General features: G+C 51.8%; 1 protein-coding gene across 1 annotated transcript; it reads right to left on the minus strand.

The window, feature by feature from the left end:
- Positions 1-1,664: 1,664 nt before the first annotated feature.
- On the minus strand, positions 1,665-21,383 carry LOC122365799 (mitochondrial glycine transporter-like). The gene is made up of 7 exons (XM_043337335.1): positions 20,962-21,383; positions 16,720-16,832; positions 16,445-16,529; positions 15,490-15,663; positions 11,935-12,077; positions 11,348-11,549; positions 1,665-3,080 (listed from the first exon to the last, which is right to left on the minus strand). The coding sequence occupies exons 1-7, from the start codon at positions 20,992-20,994 to the stop codon at positions 2,970-2,972; spliced, it is 861 nt and encodes a 286-aa protein (XP_043193270.1). The 5' UTR covers positions 20,995-21,383; the 3' UTR covers positions 1,665-2,969.
- Positions 21,384-21,878: the final 495 nt, after the last annotated feature.

Below are 21,878 nucleotides of genomic sequence, written 5' to 3' on the forward strand. Positions count from 1 at the left end.
CTTAGGTCACAGATATCGAAATTCCGAGATATACATTTCATGAATACCTAGTGTTGCTTTCATCAATCGCTGAAAGGTTCAAAGCAATCGTTCAGTCGGTATAGCAATGGTAAGCATTTGAACTTTTTCTTAGGCTAGGTCACTTGGCATAACCTGGTGACCTGACCTTCCATCACCCGCGTCAGACATTTTTACAACATGTGCAAAAAAGATGCATGATAAGGTATGCTGAAAATGGCGGCGCTGCGCGCAGCCGTTTTTCAGATATTTGCGAAAAACCTGAGGGGGAGCGCGATAACGCCCCCTAGCACGGCGCGGGCTTTTAGCTCCCGATTTTGACGGTTTGGCGCCCCCTTTGTATGGAGCGCCCCCGGATTGCCAGGTCGCCCCTATTTCGACTTGCCGCCCCCCCTCCCGAAAATTCCTGGATCCGCTCCTGGTGTTCCGAGCAATCGCAAAAAAACGCCAGAGAGTGCGAGTGGGTGAGGGCGGCGCCCCATCTCGGCCGGCGAGCATTAACCCGCGCCCTGCTGGGGGGTGTTTGAACACCCCCCTTGTAACTCGGCTCCTGGGCCACGTAGCGATACGCGGAAGGCGGCGTTCGAAAGAGCGTCAAAAATAATGACGAAATAACTTCGGTCAATTTTTTGGTCAGGTCAAAGGTCAGGTCACCAGAGGTCATTGAAGGCAAAATTTCGCCGATTTCCAGGTCGAATGTCGAAAATTTCCGAGAAGCCAACGCATAACTCGGGAACTAATAGAGCTACAGCGCCGCGAAAAAGCGCATTCGATAGCCCTATTAACGCCCTTTCTGAATAATTTTCTAAGATTTGACCTAACGTCAACGGTTTTGCCTGCAGGGGGCAAAAGTTGCCAAAATAGCCGATTTTTTTTCGGAAACAGTTTTTCTGCAATAACTTTTGACCCAAGCCTTTTACGAGCTTACTTTTACCGGCATCGTGTTCCTCTCGTCAAGACGCATCGAATGAACTATAACTTGACCTTAAAAGGTCAACTTGAGAATTTGACCTCAGGTCAAGGTCATGACCTGACCGGAAAGGGTCATGTTGCATATCAGTCGATACGATCCGTATCGTCAAGCTGAACACATCTAAGGCGTTTTCATCGCTCTAGCATGCCTCTATCAAAAGGTATTTGCGAAAAACTGTTAGATTCCATTCGTGACCTAAGATGACCTCAGGGCATAAACGGGGGTCACGGACACCATTTCTATGTTCAGTGTGTCTAAACCACTTGTAATTCATTGTTTGGGAGTGTTTATAATGTCTTTCGTCCAAAAGAGGCGCATTTCAATTTTCTCCCATCGACTTATAATGGGGAGGTCGCAAAATTGACCTGACCTTAGGTCATCGATATCAAAATTCTGAGATTAACATTTTGTACATGCTATTGCTCTTAGCAATCGCTGAAAGTTTCAAAGCGATCGGTCACTCAGTGTAGCTATGACAGACATTGAAGCTTTTTATGAGGTGAGGTCACTTTAAGTGACCTGGTGACCTGACCTTGAATGACCTTGGTCTGAAATTTTCACATGTGTAGAATTGATGTATAATAAGGTGTACCAAAAACGGCGAAGGGTGGATGTCGTCTATACCTATAAATAAAAGTAAATAAATTGAACAAGCTACCCCGCATACAACAAGCACTGTAGAACCAGTGTATTGACTCTACAGCAGAGTAAAACCGTGGGCGGGCATCAGTCCCCACCGGGCCACTGCCAGTGACGAGCCTGTCCTTTCGCCTCCTCCTCATGGCTGGGTATAGCTAAACACAGCAGAGGGGCGGCGAGCGCAGCGTGCTGCCCTCCAGCGGCCAGATTTACAACTACAGCTTCGCGGGCCGCCGCCGCCGCTGTCTTGGATTAACATTAGCGCTACATAGGATCCCGGCCGAACTGGACATATTTTGTACTTTTCTCAAATGAGGAAGGTCAGCAACTGCAAAAATCATTGAAAGATGCATTTCAGCGTAAGATGGGTCAAATTTCTGGCTGACGCATTCGCCCGGAATCCTCGCAAACACACACTTCAACCGCAATTACCTAACAGGCGGCTCGATACTGCTGTTCGCGAAGCAGGGAATACCTGCCGTTGCAAGAATCGCGGCTTACGCCCGTCGCCTCCTTCCCAGATCCACACCTTCGGTGATTAAGTACCGACAGCGCGGGCGTACGTAACACAAGCAAGCAAAAGCCGGAACAGCGTTCCGACAGAACCAAAGTGAAAAAACATTGCGGCACCCAGCATGTCCGCGTAAATTGCCACTGCTCCAGTCCCATTCCCTCCATCTCCTTCACAGCACTTTACGAACGCCGTCTTCCGGCTCGTCACTGTCTGTTTCTGCAGGTTTAGGGAGGCAGAAGCGATCGTTCAGCCCTACCGGTTGTGGTAGAGCGACTGCCGTGATAGTCCCCGCACTCCACTGCACTGCCGTTCACTCTAGTCCACTCTCCACCGCACTCTACCGTTCGGTCCAGCCGCATGCTTCCACTCCACGTGGTGTCCTTCTGTGGCCTGTCCTGGATCCAGCTCTTCACTGAAGGGACGATGCCCGAACGTTGCACCTTCTCTCGGGCCGTCGTTGGAGGCTTCCAGACAGCTTCCCGTTCCGGTTCTCTTCCAGCAGCTTTTCTTTAGAGCTCAGCTTCCTCAGTCCCTTCTCAGGACAAAGTGGGCTTTGATTTGCTGAAGCTCAGGATCGCCAAAATCCCATTGGCTACTCGCCCGCCTGGCCGACTACGCGATTGGTTGTTGCACGTGCCCCACCCGTTTTGATTGGCCGGCGTCCGGAGGTGACCTTGACCCGGTGCGTCTCATTGGTCGTCTCGGCTGAGACTTCCAGAGACGAGTGATTCCATTGAACGTCACCGTAAAAGCTTGTAGGAATTAACGGCTCGGTTAGTTGGACGTGTCTCCGCCGGCCAGTTGACCTCGCGAGGGTCCGGCCGATCAGAAGGTCTTGGAGACGCGCTCGTACACCGTCCAGGCCATGGCTGCCATGAAGGTACGGCGCAGCACGCGCGGCGCCAGCCCGTAGAAGAAGGCGCGCGATCCGCCCTCCTGCGAAGACAAGGAAAGACGACGGGTCAGCGGGCGGTTCATAATGAAAAGCTTTTACGAACAGACAGTGCAACGAGCAAAGGATACAGCGACTAAGAATGGCCTGACGTTACGCTTAAGTCAGTGTGGCAATGCGATGTGGCAATTTGGCCCAGATGCTGCGAATATTTGGTTTCCACATTGCCAAGACCATCACATGAGGTGCTTCTGGAACCTTTTTACGAACCAGAATCAGCCGGTCAACAGCTTACGAAAAGATCACCCTATAAATATCAAAAAGACGTCAAAGTTTACCGTGAAACATTAGCGCATACACATTGCCGGGAGCTGTCAAGATTCGAAACCAATCACTGCGTCTAAAAGGAGTGACCCCAGTCGGTATCTGTCTGCAAGTCGTTTACGTGATGTTAACCATCTACCAATCAGGCCACCAAGTTGACGTCAGGTCACATCAATTGACGTCAAATGTTGATGTCTAACATGAAAACCTATGCGGTTGCAGTGCAAGACCCAACTACCCGCATAACTGAGGTGGAAGTCTCGAGAGAAATTATCTGCGCCACGACACGTGATACCACACGTGACACATGGACAGCTCGTGTCCAACCACGCACCATTCTGCGCCATGTATCCTTGGCGGGTCGCCAGCACCATGCGTCGGACGAGTGACAACGAGAGCCCTGGCACAGCGTGTGACCTGTAAACCTGTGTGAGCGCCCTTTCGTGTGTTGGCTTCACGTTGCAACGATGTCATCAACAGGTTGTTGTGTGGAACCCATGCGTTCACTCCCAATTCTAAGAGACGTAAGCGCTCTAGAGGATCAACCATCCCGCGAAAGAAAGCGCTACGAAATAGGGGCTGGACGTGTGTTCGGAGTATGCAATATGCAGCACATGTGACGGAAGTGCAACTAAAAGGAAAGTGTCACCATCATCTCGTAGTCGATGGTCAGCCACGTTTTCCCGGTTAAATCTGGAATGGAGGCAACGTCAGCTCCAGCCGAGCTACGTCGAAACAGCCTTCCGTCCGGTTATCTGGAACTTCTTATTGCGCCTCAGCATGGCACAGTCCGAGAAACTTGGGCCGTGTTTAGGTTAGGAAACCAATGACCTTTCGAGAAGTCGCCTTTGTGACGGACGGGTGTGCTCAACTCGTGATTTCAGAGTGTTTCCAGAAGAAAAAAAAACAGGAGGCTCCTGGCGCTGGAGTACAGATGGAGAAGTCGTGGGGAGCACGGAACTGGTGTGGTCGGAATTCATACAGTCCCCACAGTCCCTCCGCAATGTAAAAGGGTTACCATAAACAGAGACAACGGGCCAACAGGGCCCCTCGCCAGCCGTATCTGCACCGTGTCCCCAGTGGCAGGCGCTTTGCAGAGGCAACGGAACAGTTTTCTTGGAGCGAAAAAGTTGCACTAAGCTGCAGATGAGTGTAAACGACTTATACTGCTTATTTTAGTTGCTAAGGGCTCGCTCCGCCTAATGTACCAGAATGTAAAAAGCACTGAACAGTGCGGTGTAACCAACTGCTTGGAAGTAAAGCGGTGTCGCCCTTACGAAGTTGTTTGGTACGAAAGGAAATGAAGCACTTCTGTTGAAGAAGCATCAGGATGGAGTTGCAGCGGTCACGGGTGTGTTCTAACTCGCGTTTCAACTTAACTTCCGCAACCAGACCTGTGCGTTCTGCAGCTTTCAATCTCACTCCCCAGAGTGACAGCGTCTGATTCAGCGCCGGTTTCTTGCACCCTTTTCGTTTATCACAGTGGTAACTCCGAAGGATATTTGCATCTTGATCAATCAGTCCCAACTACTCAGGCACCAGATCAGGTCAACGCTCCCTGCCCCTGTTCTGGTGCTGGACAGAGCTGGAATGGCACCAAGGAACGTTCGCCCACGCAGAGACCGAGCGGACAGGAGCCGAGACCGACTCCTGTCTGTTATTTTTACCATGTGGCGAGAGGCTCCAACGCAGTCGCTCAAGGTGCACGTGTCCTCAGTGAAGGGTGCTCAACGGTGATCAACTGCACTCACATAGGATTCTTTTTAATGTGCGGCAAGTGCAGAAGTGCTCCCAGCTGACCTAGTGCGTCTGGCCACTCACCGATCTTACCGGGAAACAGGGCAAGGATGGGAGGTGATTCGGTGCTACCGAGTGTTATTACAAGGTCATGAAAGTGACCTGTCAACTGAGGGGAGAAGACTCACCAAACGGTGCGGGAAAGGCAGAACCGACAGAGCCGAGCCCCATCAGAATGGGTTATGATACTGAGCTCGTAAATTAACAATACAAAATACGAGTACTTTGCTATTATTTATAGAACCTTCATCTGGCACGAGCATTTGGACTGTCATGTGCTCCACCCAGGACACACCCGACCTTAGGGGCCAGCGTCATCCCCGGCTGATTGTGGCGCAGTTGTGTCCAGTTTGAACCGCCTCGAGCCGGTTAGGTGTATGTGCACTCGACCATGACGGCTGGCCTCGGAGTGCCCGGGGGCTCGTGTAGGTCACTGTTCGGAGTGAGGTTACAGGCTGGGTTCGAGCCTGAGGTAGCTAGTTGACTGTTTTGATTAAAGAGCCATCTTTGCAAAGAGATTGCACAGCGTATTGCAGGAAAGAGCTGGTAGCCCTGAGCGAAACAGGAAGAACGCACCCAGCAATATACGGTGGCAAGTCGCATAAACGATGTCTTGTTTTTGCTGCGCAACCAGCCGCCTCATTAAAACACGACTACTAAAAAACTAGTAGTACTAGTAGTAGGGTAGGGCAAATAAAAGGCACTTCCCGCAATCAGCAGCAAGCCTCCCAGGCCTCAATCTCAGCAGCCCGAACAACCAACGATGACTGGACGATCAATAATTCCAGATTTCAACTTAGTCGAGTAAGTTCGAGTGGCCTGGAGGACGATCGACGCGGAACCCAGCAGTGACGCAAGTTTCATATTTGTTCGGATTACCTTCAGGTTCTCCCTTCCTTTGTAACCTGAGTTTACGACGTGTGGGGAACCGTACTTGACTTCCCGGTTAAAATCATGACCCTGATCCAAAGAGCAGTTTTGGCCGGATTGGCACCAACAAACATCATGTTCATCGCCATCCCGTTCCATATCCAGATTCGGGTTCACGTCATGAGATCACCACCTGAACGACCGTTGCATCCCGGTGGGTACTGGGTAATCGGTTGCACCACACGTGTGAATACTGAAAGTTCGCCACAACTTCGCACCGTTTGTTTTGGCTTGGTCCCAGAACAGGCGAGAAGCGCACTTTGTTACTAGCCTCAACAGAAGGCTGGCTTGGCGGAATTGCCCGCGAGGTGTTGTTTTCGCTGAAGAGGTCACTAACACAGCTGGATTGAGCAATATGCGGGCACGGGCCAACAACAAGGTGGGTCATTGGCTTCAGACGTTCTTGTTTACAACGCACCGACCACTAGTGTTGCGAGGGAGAGCAGCTCAGTGAATCACACAAAACTGCCGCCAAATAGAATGATCAAAGCTAATAATGCTCAATGTTGCAGAATCTCATCATACTGTGCGCATGAGAATGCGATTCTGTAACGAAAAATCGTTGGCCCCAACCACTCGACGAAAGCGGTATTATCAATATATAATGTGATGTGACCCAGTCCAGGAACAAGGTCGCTCGACAAACAGTCGCTTCTATGACTTTCCATCACGCCACGATCAGACTGCGCCAATAGTCGATACGCCCCTCCCCAGACGACGCACGCGTGACCCCCATCTCTTGACCTTTGTCTGCGCGTGACCGTTACTTGTGTCAATGGCGGTCTCCCTACATAAACCACTGACATATGTCCCTCATATCACGGCCCTTCCGTCCAGGCCACAGGACGTGTTGAGGCCGTATAACGCGTAAACTTCACAAGGCCTGGTTACAGACATAAAGCAGATGAATAACAGAGACAGAGACGCTGACAAGGCCGGGTTTTCGTTAGCGGTAAAAAAAACGACCTCTGGCCCGACGAAGGGCCCCGGACGAGCGTAGAGGTCACACCCCTCCAAAGGATCAAAACAGGACCCACTTTTAATTCCGTTATTTAAAGCTAAGACGGACTTTGCCCCCCCCCCCCGGAGGTGACCCCCCCCCCCCCCCGATCTCGTTCCTGGATGCGCCCCTGCCGTTCCTGCCACCCGTCCGCTCGCTCGGTGGTGCCACGTGGTGACGTCATACGATCAGTATATGACGTCACACAGAGCCTCTCCGCCGTCCAATGGCTGCAGCCGGCCGGCAGGGCTGGCTCCGCCTACGGGCCCGGGAGAGCTCGAGTTCGGAGCCCGGAAAGTTTTCAAGACTTCCGAGCTCGGAAAGCAGACATCAACTTTAGTCTTTACATCATCAATCCATAATCAATCCATCACCTCGGCATCAGTTCCTAGCAATCGCCACTAATTGCACGCTAGAGCTTCCAAGAGAAGTGTGAACCCGCCAATCGACTACGGCTCTCTTTCAGCGGTAACCAGGCTGCTGAAACGAGGTCAAGGTCTTGCCGTTTTTACCGGCTGTCACGGCCCCGTTCGGTCCCACAGAAGGAAGAGAACAGGGGCCTGGCGAAGAGACAGACGACAGGCGGGGCGGGGCGGGGCGGGGGAAGGGCAGCTGGGGCAGGCGACACAGTGCAACTGCCTCGCAGGGCAGACGGTGTCAGAACGGGGTGAAACCGAGGTACCGGTGGGGTCACCTAAAGGTCACACAGTGGTGCCTGAGGGAGGGCGAGGAGACGAGTGACATCCACTGCCGGAAGACATGCTTTTTTCACAACCACGTCCCTCAAACTCAGCTTCGCCGTTTTGTAGATTGCGTATCGAATCTCGTTTTTTTTTTAGTTTTCTGCAATTCAACGGTCGCTATTTTAGGCACCGTAGTATTCCGAGACTTGCAGTGCTCTACTTAGCGATTCCTATGACAGAAGTGAATTTAAATCCGTAAATTTGTAATTTGCTCGCCGACAGGTTACTGCTCACAGCCAGCCTAGTTAGATGGAGGCATCCAATGACAGAGAACGCCCTGCATATACTGGTGAGCTCATTGACATCTAACAAACCGAAACGTCTCGTCCCCTTCAAGGTCTAACACAACCCCAAACGAAAGCTAAAAATTGCGCGGCAGTCGCGCACTCGTTACATCTAAACCACCAGAATCTTCCAGAGCCCCAAGGGTACAGTGTTTGATGTCTATGTGTATGTATTCCAGTCCACCCCTTAGAGCCTCAATGTTGGTTTTCTCCAGAGAGGGGCGATTCGAGGAAACCAATTCGTCTCGGATTAAATCCAAACAGTGCTGGCTTCCGAAAAGCGGTCATGAGTACTAGGACATGCTGAACTGATAGCCAACCGGCCCTTCAAATGCTTCAGTCCATTGCCGTAAACACATGAACGAAACATCTTACAGACGAGCCAAGTTGCATCTTTTATTTTGGCCACATACACCGACAAAAAAGACGGCCTGGGCTGGCGGGCCTGTTCAAAATATATCAACCGTTGCCATAGGCGCGGGAGCCGGGGGGGCAGTGGGGGCAGCTTGCCCCCCCAACTCTGGGGCCGTGGGGGCGGTGCCCCCACAGCTTTGAGACGGAATACCACACTTTTTTTGCAAATGTTTTCTTTTTTTGTTGAAAAAGCCGAGGGGTGAAAAATAAGTGGCCTAAAACCGGTGAGAAAACTAGATTTGGGGGTACCCTAGGTTAATCTCTATTATGGTGTGCCCCCCCCCCCCCAGTCGGAAAGTAGTTCCCGCGCCCCTGACCGTTGCAACACAATTTACACAAAGGCTGAAATTGCCAACATCGCAACCAACCGAGGCGGGTCACTGACCTGACCGGAGGGGCTAAATTTATTATTTAATCCAAACACCACCGGTCTGAATAACCAGAGCACGGCGGTTTCGCGTCAAAAATCGCAACCAAGACCTCAAGACATATGTAGCCTCACATCATAAGGTCGGTTGATGCCAGTAAGTTGAGCTCATCAACATCAATGGCGTGAGACTGACCATTTCTTGAGAGTTAGAATACCGCGCCAGAATATGAACCAGGTCAGCGACAGTGGACTGGCCAAAAACAGGCCACAGACGGACGGACAAACAGACCGACACGCCCCTTCTGTCGAGACGGCCCGGGATAGCCTAAACATAGCAAAATGGGTGTTGGTAGGAACGGGGTCGGATGACGGGTCAACGCTACAATAACGAGGGTAGAGGGCAGAGTGGCGGTATAGGGGGGGGGGGAGAGGGAGAAAAAGGCGATTGAGAAAAAACATAACAACTGTATATAGTAAATACAGCATCGCCTCTTTGAAAAATAGCGCCCATTGCGGAACTGATCTTCAAGTTATAAAATCTTTATGCAAAAGGCATAAGCTCACTTCACCGCATCCTTGTGCCTAAATCAGTTTAGTTAGCAAGTTTTCATTGAAATACACGTCTTATCTCAAACTTTTGATCCAGCTCACTGATTAGTTCCGGGTTCGTCGTCGGTTTAAACCGTCGGCTCTGTCTGGCCCCACGCGGGCGCAGACGCTCTGGGTAGCAACAGACCCCCTCCCCCCTCCCCCTCATCTGTGGAACAGGCCCAGCCAGCCCAGCTACTGGCTGTTGCTATGCGACCGCCGCGGGGGTGAGGGTGGGAGCTGTCTGCCCCCCCCCCCCCCCGGGAGGCTGTTTCGAAATCAGGTGGTGCTAAGTGCCAAGTACGACAAACAGTGGAAGAATCGTTAGCACGTAATCTGCTCTTTGTTCGCTCAAGCGACGTGAAGTTGAAGTTCATGCCAGCGGGCGTCGTCCAGTACTCAACTAAACAAACACGAATTCCTAAGATTCACAAATCATTTTGGAATAAATTTTCATGTTCTACCAAAGGAACGCAAAGGCGTCATTCGGTTTTACCGGACATCGTTGAAAGCCGTTACTCATTACTCGTAGAATAGGAAGAAGGCACTACAAGATGACCATAAGTATGATGAAAAACCAATAGCATGGTATTCCTCCATCAATAACCATATGCAACATGCATTTGGCAGTATTTGCCAACTAATTGTACAGTATGTATGTAGACTGTAGAGTCACGTGAGCCCCTGCAATGCCACCCAATGTATGCAAGTGAGTCCTATCTTGTTTTCAACTAGGCATACGCCTTTGAACCAGCACCATTCATTGACGTCACCATCCGTGAGACTCTCCAGGGGCCAGCACTATTCATTGACGTCACAATCCATGAGACTCTCCAGGGGCAGTCACCAGTCACCAATCACATAGCACCAGACCGGACCCTGGTCACTATCCACAGTCCAAACAACCAGCCCGCCGTGTCAGCCCATCGCACCGCCGTTACTGGGCTGGGTGTCATCAGAAGGGCATGAACTGACACATGAACGGCCAGAGTCCACAGCACGGCTGGGAGGTCCGGGGAGAGTCTATGTGTGGAGTTATCGACTGTCATTTACGATATACAGCGGACAGTAAGGGCCAGCCAGAGGCTTTCGACATGGAGTGACGGTGGGATCGAAATAATACCGTCTGAAGTTCTGGTTCATCATTTCCATGCAGCGAACCGAGACGTGAAGTTGACGATAAAACATCGAGGAACGCAACTACGAACAATCCGCAGCCAAAGCACCAGCCATGAGCAACAAACCTCACGTAGGATCAACCTTTTGAGATGACCACACGCACACCCGCGTTCACCATCTAAGCTAGCTCGTGACAGCAGTTAGCTGATCATCTCAAACAGTCAGCTGACAAGTCTCGACCACACAGCTGACAGTCTCTAGCACCAGCTGACTGTCACCTGTCCGGATGACAGGTGACAGTCAGCCACCTGCCAAATTGGCAGCCTCTCCGCAGCAGTGACCCGGCCTTGCAGATCAGACGGCCGCCAGAGACGCGTCTATTTTTAGACCGGCCGACGAAACTAAAACTCTTTACCTCAACCATATTCAGCAGTGAGCGCAAACCGGTTCAGCTGGTTTCTTCAGGAGTTTCAGGACAGCCTTGGATCATAGCGCCGACACGAGAGTAGACTGTGTCCTAAGACCTCTGTTACTTTATTTCAGTGTTGAATGAAAACCCTTAATCGCTGAAGACTTAGCTTGTATAATGGACAGGCTGGCGACTTTCTTCCAAACAACATCGCAACTGCTTTCATTCTATCGCTATTCACTCACTCACTCACTCACTCACTCACTCACTCACTCACTCACTCACTCACTCACTCACTCACTCACTCACTCCCCCTCCCTCCCTCCCTCTTACCTGGTAGATAAGTCCGATGGCGTTGGTCAGGGAGCCCGAGCCGCCGGCGGCCAGCGCGGTGAGTTGAACCCTTGTCTTGACCACATCGGCAGGCTGGGTGACGACAGAGGCCCCCAGACCGGAGACCAGGCCGCAGCAGAAGGTGGCCAGGTCACCCCACTGACCCGAGGTCACCTCGGTGGGCAGGGCGCCCCGCGCTTGGCTGAGGGAAGAGGGGGTGGGTTAGAGGAAGGAGAGGTAAGATGAGCCTTGGTGACCTGAAGCGAAACGAGGGAAATGGCAGGCCCAACAACTCTTGTTGAAGGAACGAGGGAAAAGCTTGATGTAAACAAATGCAAGCAATATCAAACACATCGGGTAAATCAGCTCAAGATAACCAGGATTTTGCCTACCCTATTATTTCCCCTTCTGGCAATTCAAGCTACCACTGATCATCACAATGTAAAGTCCCAAGTTAGCCCCATTTCGTCAACCACACATTAATATGCCTTTCCCATACCGCACCGCCTTCGCAGCCCACCAGCCACAGCCAAGGGTGACTGTGACTGGCAATCGTGACTGACTGTGTAACGTTACCGTCAACCCACCTGTAGAACATGAAGTAGAAGCTGGAGAAGGGCACGTCCCGTAGCAGGGTGGGCAGCAGGCCGCGCGTCAGGCCGCGGTGACCCTCGGTGCGGTAGATGAGCTGCAGGGCCTGGGCCACGCCGCGGTAGTCGTAGATGCCGCTCTGTGGGGAGGGGGGAGTTTGTTTGCTTACTGGGGCTTTAGGGCGCGCCGACTGCAAGGGTCATTTTGCACCCATCTGTGGGGAGAGGGATATCGGTCAGAGGGGGTCAGAGAGGACATAAGGGGGAGGGTCAGCGGTTATTAGGAATAGAGAATTATAGTGGTCAAGTGGTAGGAACTGGCCTGAGGCATGAAAAAAGGCAGAGGAGTTATACTAAGGAACCGAGAGGAAAGGTTTCTTGGAAACTGTTAAGTTTCAGAAGGTAAGGAGGCGTATACCCAGCACCACTCCATGGGGATGGGGGCGTTTCTCATGGAATACCATAGACAGGATATGTCAAGCGAGATAAAAAGGGACAAGAATGTCTCATTTAAGGAACGGATGACCCGACCATCCTTGCGTGGCAGAGGAGAGGAAATGGTCGTGGAGGGTCATCAAGGGTCCCATGGTTCGCTTGGACCAGATGTTCCAGAGGCCCGGTGTCAAGGGGTTGACACCGAGGGATTCCAGCCGCGGGGATTGGGGTGACATGGTACAGGGTGGTTTGGGTCCAGGAACAAAGACAGATGGCGTAGTAGGCCAGTACTCGTCGATGTCGAGCGGGGTACGGTGCTCCAAAAAGCCGGCGGCGATGGGGGAGCTGCGATAACACTGGATTCGCTTTTGACGATGACAGCAGTCAGCACCCACAATATCCACACTATTATCGACGCATGAAAAACCATGGGCGGGTGGGTAGTTAAGATGAGAGAGGAGCCAAGGGTCAAGAGGGACATTGAACGACCACATCGAACGGCGAGGTAGGGTCACAGCCCACGGGTGCTCTACTAAAATAACCCTCAAAGGACTCTTGCCAACTAATGATGACAAATAGTTCAGGTCAGTGGGGATAATCACAGGCCACAGGGCCTATTCGTCGCAGGGTATCTTTATAGATAAACAAATTCTGGCAACAGGATGAAGTCATTATGAAAATATAACACACAAGGGAGGGGAAATACAACACTATTGCAGTTATCAATGACAACAAACGGCGGTCAGAACTTGGGGGTTTATTGGGCCTTGCCAGCGGGGATTATGAGGTCATTGTCATCACTGTGACATCACGCATAACCCCGTTCGACCACGCCGGGGATTTTACATTGCGATAAAATAAATCGAGATAAGCAGCCGATAATCGGCAATGCATGTAGGTGATGTTTATAATGCAATCGCTCCTGGCCATCCGAGCTAAAACGCATTTCCAGCTTACAATTAATCAGTTAAAACAGCCACCCTTTCGAATTTTTCCATTGCACTGTTGCCAGCCGATATAACTGCGTAGTTCATCAGCCTTAGTTCACCCAATTATAAACAGTCATCAGTTTGGCATCCGTGACGCACTGATGCCAAGCTTCTAGCAAGATTTCCATCCGAAATTTTCCACTCTCCTGTTGTCAGCCGCCGCCCCCGCACGCTCCCGATTACCCCCTCCCCCCGTCCCCCTCCCAGGTCTCGCCACCTGGCCCATCCCCCCTCCTCTCTGCTGGCATCTTGCCAAAGCAGAAATACCAGCCGACGGACAGCGCTAGCCGCTACACCGACTTCATGAAACGTACGACGCAAGCTACAGGAAAAAAAACATTTGAGGTAGTACCTAATGTAGAACTCGTCTTGCGTCGAAATAGCGGGCATCAATTACTTCAAACGACCATTTTCAGCAATTAAATTTAAATGCTTTTGTGCTAAAATACTAGTAGAAATGCGCATCTACGCTGTACCTCCCGTTTATGACACAGCCCCGCCATCGTGTCACCATATTACACCAAGCCCGCGGGTCTCTCGCTGCGCAATAGACGGGAGCATCCAACCCAGGCGGATAGGAGAGGCCGCACTAGGTCAACGGGTACGAATCACAGAAGGTGAACGAACTGTGCACAGTCGGTGCACGGGGTGCACACGTGAACACAACAGTTGCACGGCGTGCACGAGACTGGGCCGTGACGGTTAGACGAGAAAACTGGATGACTAGCTGGCCCAGACATGCAGAATAATAAATGCGATATTGAACAGGAAGAACCAATAACTGAATTGAAATGCATACACGAATATAAAGAACATGTAAGGCTTAAAAGCTCTACATACACTCAACGCAGCCAAGAAAATACGTTCCGAACAAAAGCGGTTAACTTTTCGCTGGCTGTCTTCCGACCGACTACTGTTAGTTACACATCGCTTACAAACCGTTGATCCAGTTTTTCTTAGGCGATGTTTCAAATAAACACAACCATTCATCAACAAACACTGCAACTCGTCCCCTGAGAAATCTGTCGGTTTTAAAGGGACCCTCCCACCTTAACATTAGATTTGAGTTGAGATAGCCAAAATGGGGTCCCTGGCTCACAATTACCGGTTTCGGCACTCACAACATCGAGAAATGCCTTAAATCGGAAATATTGAATTTCAAAATTGCAGCATTTTGATTCAGAGGGGCTAATGCTTAGGAATACCCCTCTGAATGTGTGACGTCAGCGCAAATATCTAACGATTTTTAAATGTTTGACTAAAACGTTTTGTAGCACGCGGTGGTATATGCTATTTGCGCGCAACATCTGCCGCAAACGCCGCACTTCTAAAATAAAGTCGCTAGAAACAGCGGAGATCCCAAAAAAGTAAACAAAAGTAAAAGTCTAATATCTTGAAAACCGGTGAATATTTTTCGGTGAAATTTGGTAGATATTTGTTTTCGCTCTTTCTGAACCGAGCGACATCACTTTCATGCCAATTCATAAACTTTTTTGAAGGTGAGAGGGTCCCTTTAAGAAAATAATCATTGACCACGGCTCCTAGCTACCCCGTTGGTTACTGACCTCGCAGCGCGCATTGTTTGTTTTGTGACAAAACGCCCTCTCGGTCTAGCGAGACCATTTCTGAGCCAGAGGGATGATAGGAATTAGGGAAGACATTGGTCTGGACGGCCACCTTGGTGCTCCGTCGGAGCCGAGCCCATCACGTGCACAAGCCACCCAGCCCCGCTAACGGTCACCCCACCGCACATGAGCAAAGCTCACAGGGCATGCTCACTTAGCATACTTCTAAGGAGCTACTCACGCAGGATAAACGCAACCGAATAGCTCGAGTCAGGGGGAATTGAGACACAGATGAGGATATTAATTGACTGTTTTGAGGATGGCAAAGGGAAAGGTTGTGCCACTGACCTCACAGCGCGTCTTTGACCTCTGCTACTGACCCCTGACCGGTGACCCAGTTAGTGACCTCTGACCCCCGCTACTGACCTCTGACCCCGCCAGTGACCTCTGACCCCCCTTACTGACCTCATACCGCGTATTTGACCTCTGACCCCTGCTACTGACCTCTGACAACCACCATTGATCTCTGACCCCGTTGGTGACCTCTGATCCCCGCTACTGACCTCACAGCGCGTCTTGATGACGGTGGCCGGGATGGTGGCGGCGCCGGCCAGTGCGCGGGCGCTGCCTCCAATCAGCAGCGCTTCTGTGGCCGACGGAGGGTGGTTCAGAGCCGAGCGCAGCAGGTGGAGAGCCGAGAAATGGAGCCCCACGCCGGGCACCACCCGCGTCAGAGACTGAAAGAGGGGGTCCGAGACAGACCTCAGAGACTGGAATAGATTTCACACCTGGCGCAAAAATATGTAGTTATCGTAACAGCCTGTAAAAAATAACTGTAAACCAAGATTAGCCCGATATCAATTATCAAAGCGACCTAATATCAGGAGGGTGCTTCAACTTATTCTTGTAGCAACACTTCTCCGTCGTCTTACGGTCAATACACAGCGTCATTTTATGTATAGGTATATTGTATAAGAAGCAACGTTTCCACGATGTCTTACGATCAATAGATAACCAACAACAAACTAAAGTACCTACGGCTTAAAAGACGCATTTACCTTATCCCCTACTGGACATAAGACCATACATTATTTACGTGTCGACAGCCACCAGTTGCATTACTATAGCAACTACACCAATACCAGCATGGCGCAACTCTTTCCACCTGCCCGTAACTAAAGCGGGCCGCATGACCTTCAAACCGGCGCGGCGGCCGCATGGGTACGGGCTCAGGGGCGATAGTGTGGGAGGGGAGGGGAGGGAGGGGAGGGGTGGTGATCACGCGTCGAGCACGTGACCCGGCCATGGGTGGCGGCTGGTGGAAAGGGGAGGGCGGGTGGAGTGAAGCAGGAATGAGTTCGATGAGTCGTGGAGAAAAAGGAAGATGAAATGGACGGATGATGATTTATGTTTAAGGACACCCTAACTTCATAGGTCAATGGGTAGGAAGAAATGGACGTTGCACAACGCACAGCTATGTTTGTTAACGAATTAAAGATAAGGAGAGTTTTAACTTACCGGAACAACTCCCTTCCAGAGAGCACGGGGGCTCTCATCCTTGATAACACTCCACAGTACGGTGGCCATACCAGAAGGACTATTCCTGCGGACAAGGGAGAGACGGGTGTCAGTACCGAGAGTTCACACATTTACAGGAAGGAAACAGATTGCCAATCAATAACTGTACTGCTCACGAGCACACTGGTTGAAATGAAGATGAGTGCCTTACCCCCGGAGGACAGAACACTGATCCCCGGAGACTAGAGTACTTTGGCCAAGAAAAGAGTACTTACCCCCGGAGGACAGAGGCCTGGAGTCTGGTCTTGACAAGATCCAGCGGCTGGAAGAGCACGGTCGAACAGGAGCCGGAGAAGGAGCCGGCCAGAAACGACTTCAGTAGCGGAGACTGAAACAACAGAGACAAACAGAGGTCAGACAACAGCGGAGACCAGGAAGAGGAGCCGGAGAAGGAGCCGGCCAGAAACGACTTCAGTAGCGGAGACTGAAACAGCAGAGACAAACAGGGGTCAGACAACAGCGGAGACTGAAACCAGGGACAGGAGCCGGAGAAGGAGCCGGCCAGAAACGACTTCAGTAGCGGAGACTGAAACAGCATAGACAAACAGAGGTCAGACAACAGCGGAGACCAGGAAGAGGAGCCGGAGAAGGAGCCGGCCAGAAACGACTTCAGTAGCGGAGACTGAAAACGGTAAACGGTACTCAGGTCAGATATCAAACACGGAGGATAAACCAAGAGCCGGAAAAGGGCTAGCCAGAAAAGACTTCTGTAGCGGAGGCTGAAAAGTGAAAACGGACAAGAGAGGTGAGACAACAGCGGAGACTGGAATCACGGAACCTAAGGCGAGAAGACACACAGACCGGGACTGAGGAGAGACAAAATCGTTCGTTCGATCGTTCGATCCACGGGCGTAGGAACGTCATGAAAAGTGGGTGGGCCACCCTGTCAAGGGGCCTCCTTTTCCAGGGGGCCTCCTATTTTCAGGGGCCTCCAACTTTTGCATCGTCCTGATGGCTGCTTTCAAGTATGACCTCCAAATCTAGCTTCAGAGATCGGGCAGATGTACCCAGGGACGTAACCGCTTAAGCGAACAGTGCGGAAAGTCCGCACCATTTTTAAAACTTATTTCCCCTCCGATTTTTTTTTTTTTTTAGAATCTATTTGCCGCAAACGGCGCATGACCCCTGAAAACCCTTACACAAATGTACCTATTCCTCGTTTCCCAGGTGCCCCCATTAGCTTCATAGGCGCCCTCTTTGGCATATAAGCGCCCTATGTATACTTCAGAGACATCCCTATATGTCCCACACCCACAGTCGCCCTGTTGTCGCATATACAACCTGTTATGGACACTTGAAGGCGCCTCTTTTTGCCACGCCGGTGCCCCTGTTTCTTATGAATGCACCCCCATGGCATTGATCAATTGCAGTCTGCAGACCTCTATTGCATGTGGACGCCCATATAGTAGGCCTCAGAGGCACCCCTCTTTCGCATTGAGGCACCCCTATGGGCTTCATAGGCGCCCCTCTATTGCACGTAGGTGCCCTACTGTCTCAGAACCGCTCCCCTTTGGCATGCAGACGCCCATCTTTCGACGGAGGAGCCGCCGTGGTTCTTAGAGACGGCATGTTGCTCCCAGACGCAGATGGGGCTCTCGGAGTCGACAGTGTGGGACCTTCAGTCGCTGATGAGTGCCCGCCAGATGTGGACCCTCGGAGACGCCGGTATGGGGCCCTCAGAGATGCCGGTATGTGGCCCTTAGAGACACCGGTGTGGAACCCTCAGATACCTCAGTGTGAAGCCCTTACAATTGCTGGTGTGGAGCTATGAATGCGCTGGCGAGGCCGGTACATGGACATTAGAGCTCAGTGAGAGCTTGTGTGGTGCCTTCAGTGGCCTTGTGGAGCCGTTAGACATCAACATGGTGCTCTCAGGAGCCGGTGAGTCCTCAGAGTCACCGGTGTGGGGCCTTCAGAGCTCCGAGATACTGGTGTGGGGCCCTCAGAGGTGTCGGTGTGGGTCCTTCAGATGTAAGTATCTATATAGCCTTGAGATGCACAGTTGTGGTGGCCCACAGAGGCGCCGGTGTGGGGCCCCCAGAGCCACCGATATAGGGCCCTAAGAGACCCTAGTATGACCCTCAAAGGCGCCGCTGTGTGGCGCTCATAAACACTGGTGTGGAGCCATCACAGGCGGGTGGAGCCGTTAGAGGCCGGAAAGGGCCCTTAGATGCCTACAAGGAGCCTTCAGAAGCACGCGTGGCACCCTTATGGGGATAAGCGTGTCTACTTAGGAGCCCTTGAGGTGCTCTCATGAGCTCTGTGGGGCCCTACCGAGCCGAAATATGGCCACGGCCAGTTGCCGCCGCATGGCTCTTCGGACTATCATTCTCAGGGGCCTCATCTGCCTAGTTTGAATAGAAGGGCCTCTCAGACAATCAGTCTCATGGGCCTCCTCTGGCTAGTATAAATAGAAGGGCCTGTTAGACCATCAATCCTAGGGGCCTCTTCTGGTTAGTATAAATAGAAGAGTCTCTCAGACCATTAATCTCAGGGGGCTCCTGTGGACAGTATAAATAAAAGGGCCTCTCAGACCATCAGTCTCGGGGGCCTCCCTAGAAAAGTGTAAATGTGGATAGAGGGCCCGCTCAGATTCATTAGGAGTGGACCTCTCTGACTATCAGTCTCAGGGGCCTCTTGCAACCAGTATGAATATAAGAGCCTCTCAGACCATCGGTCTCAGGGGCCTCTTCTGACTAGTTTGGATAGAGGGCCCTCCCAGACCACCGGTTTCAGGGGCCTCCAGTGGCCAGTTATATGAACAGAAGGGCCTCACAGCCATCAGCCTCGGGGGCTTCTTCTGACTGGTGTGAATACTGAATATGAGGGCCTCTCATACCATCAGTCTCAGGGGCCTCCTCTGCCTAGTGTGAATATAAGGGCTTCCCAGGCCATCAGTCTCAGGGGACTCTTCTGACTGGTGCCGGATTGAGGGACCTCCCAGACCGAAAGTTTTGGGGGTCTCCTGTGCCAGTATGAATAGAAGGGCCTCTCAGTCCATCAGTCTCATGGGCCTCTTCTGCCTGGTGTGATTATAAGGGCCTCTCAGGTCATCAGTCTCAGGGGCCTCCTCTGACTACAGTGTAGATGGATAGGCCTCCCAGACCATCAGTCTCAGGGGCCTCTTCTGACTATTGAGGATAGAGGGGCCTCCTCTGACTAGTGAGGGTAGGGTGCCTCGGCTAGACCGCCAGTATCAGGGGTCTATTCTGACTAGTGTGGATGGAGGGGCCTCCCAGACCACCAGTCTCAGACCTCTGACGTGTGGATAGAGGGGCCTCCCAGACCGCCAGTGTCAGGGGCCTCCCCAGACCAGTGTGGATATTGGGGCCTCCTCAGATCCACTAGGGCCCCTCAGGCCATCAGTCTCAGGGGCTTCGACTGACAAGTATGAACAGAGGGCCTCCTTGGACCCATCACGGCCCCTTGGAGTCCGTGCGTGGGGATTCGTAGAACTTATTTTTACCGAGTTTGTTTATTCTGGAAGGTGACGACGTCCTCTCAAATCGAGACGAGGGGCCTCGAGTAAAAAGTGGGTGGGCCAAAACACATGGTTGGCCCCCCCACCTCGAAAAGTGGGTGGGCACTTGCCCACCTGGCCCCCCCTGTTCCTACGCCTATGGTTCGATCGTTAGACAGACTGAAACCAGTCATTGGAACTCAAGGCAGGCTGTGATATGTGGAATTCGAGGTCCTATATGAAACAGTGCGCGGAGCGTAGCGGGCAAATGGGGACTGAAATAAGGTAACAAGCGGAGAGTCGACACGGACTGAAGCGTCTTATGTGACTGAAACATGGGGTACAGACAGAATAGAGGCCTTGGGCCTTAGAGGTTACGAGGGATTGCAGGAAGGCAGCAGACCTGAAATCGGAAGCGGAAAGCGACGGTAAAATGCATAACTGAAAGCTGCAAATGAAAGTGAAAGCCAACTTTCTTTCCAGTCCATTACATGTCGTAATTTCAACGTCACGATGCGATTGATGAAATCGCTCGTCTGAACGGCTGTATCACGTTTCGTCTCCATCCCTTTTCGATGACATTTGGGAGTCAGAGTCAGGTCACAGAGCCAGTTAGAACCAGTTCAATCCGGTGACAGGCCCAAACCGACGGTGTCGCGGTCGGCGACGGGTACGGGGACGGGGAACGGGGGTGGTTGGGGGGGGGGAGGGTGACAGCGACAGACCGGTACGGCACGTGGGGTCAGGTGGCGCTGAAGTAACGGAACAGGCTGAAGTCGCCGGTGTTGTCGCTTCTCTCACAGCAGCCGTTCTTTCTGCAATAATCATATCGCGGGACAATACATAGCAAACACTGGGCATACAAGAGGCGCGTTTCCTCGAGAACCTTCCGACTTGCACACACTGGACACTCGTCAGTCGTACCTGAAACCAATGGACATTTTCATACACAAAGCCACACAATCACACACAAAAACCAGCGTCCCCCTCCTCTTACCATAACTGCCTTCTCCCGTCTTCCCGACGCCATCACGCCTGCGTTTGTTGGCGTCGTCTCGCTGGTCGCACCTCGTCCACTTGGGAACCGATCACACACTCACACGGCCGCGGCACGTGAGACAATAGTCCTTCTGCTATAGTCACCGCAGGAGCGGGCACCTAGAGCGCTCTAGGTGCAAGGCGCGCGCACCGAGTGCGTATCAGAAAAATCGGAATAGTAGATCGGACTGAAACGATGATTCACCATGGTTTTCTTGCCGAAAGCAGACATAAACACCATCTTGACATTAATCGACCGTACAGAAGGATTGAAATGACTGGGACCGAGGCCTGGACCAGAACGAGACGCCCCCGGCTTGTGAACGGGTACCGCGACCAGCGCCGATTCCCGAACGAATGACGCAGCGGCCGGCCGAGGGGAGGTTTTTACACCCGTCACTAGGTGGCAGGCGCGTCGCCTTGGCAGGGGCGATTCCAGTACTGGGAATCGGGAGGTTTCCTGGTTCGATGATGGTAACCAGGACCCTCTCGGTAAATAAACCGCAGGCTACCGGAGATGAACCCCGGGTAGTAGAGAAACAAGAACTAACCCGGTCACAAGAACGGGCTGAAGAGCAACTGTTCGATCTCCGAGAAACGACTGCTTCGATATGCACTTAGCGATAGGTAGGTATAGATTGACAATGATCAATCATTAATGAGAATGGTCATCCTCCAAGCTTGACATTGGCAGTCACGCATCTTTACGGAAAATACAACACTCCTACCACATAGTGTTTTGTCATTTTTTAGTTAGTGTACTTTTGGTCGCGCAGTGTGCACGTCGGTGCCCTTTTGCATTGTCATGCAACGAAGAAGATCACACATTTTTGTCGACCGAGCTACTTTTTCTAGTGATGATGTCTTGCTGTCTTG

Source organism: Amphibalanus amphitrite, unplaced genomic scaffold, assembly GCF_019059575.1.
Source record: "Amphibalanus amphitrite isolate SeventyFive unplaced genomic scaffold, NRLGWU_Aamphi_draft 000764F_arrow, whole genome shotgun sequence".
Taxonomy (NCBI): Eukaryota; Metazoa; Arthropoda; class Thecostraca; order Balanomorpha; family Balanidae; genus Amphibalanus; species Amphibalanus amphitrite.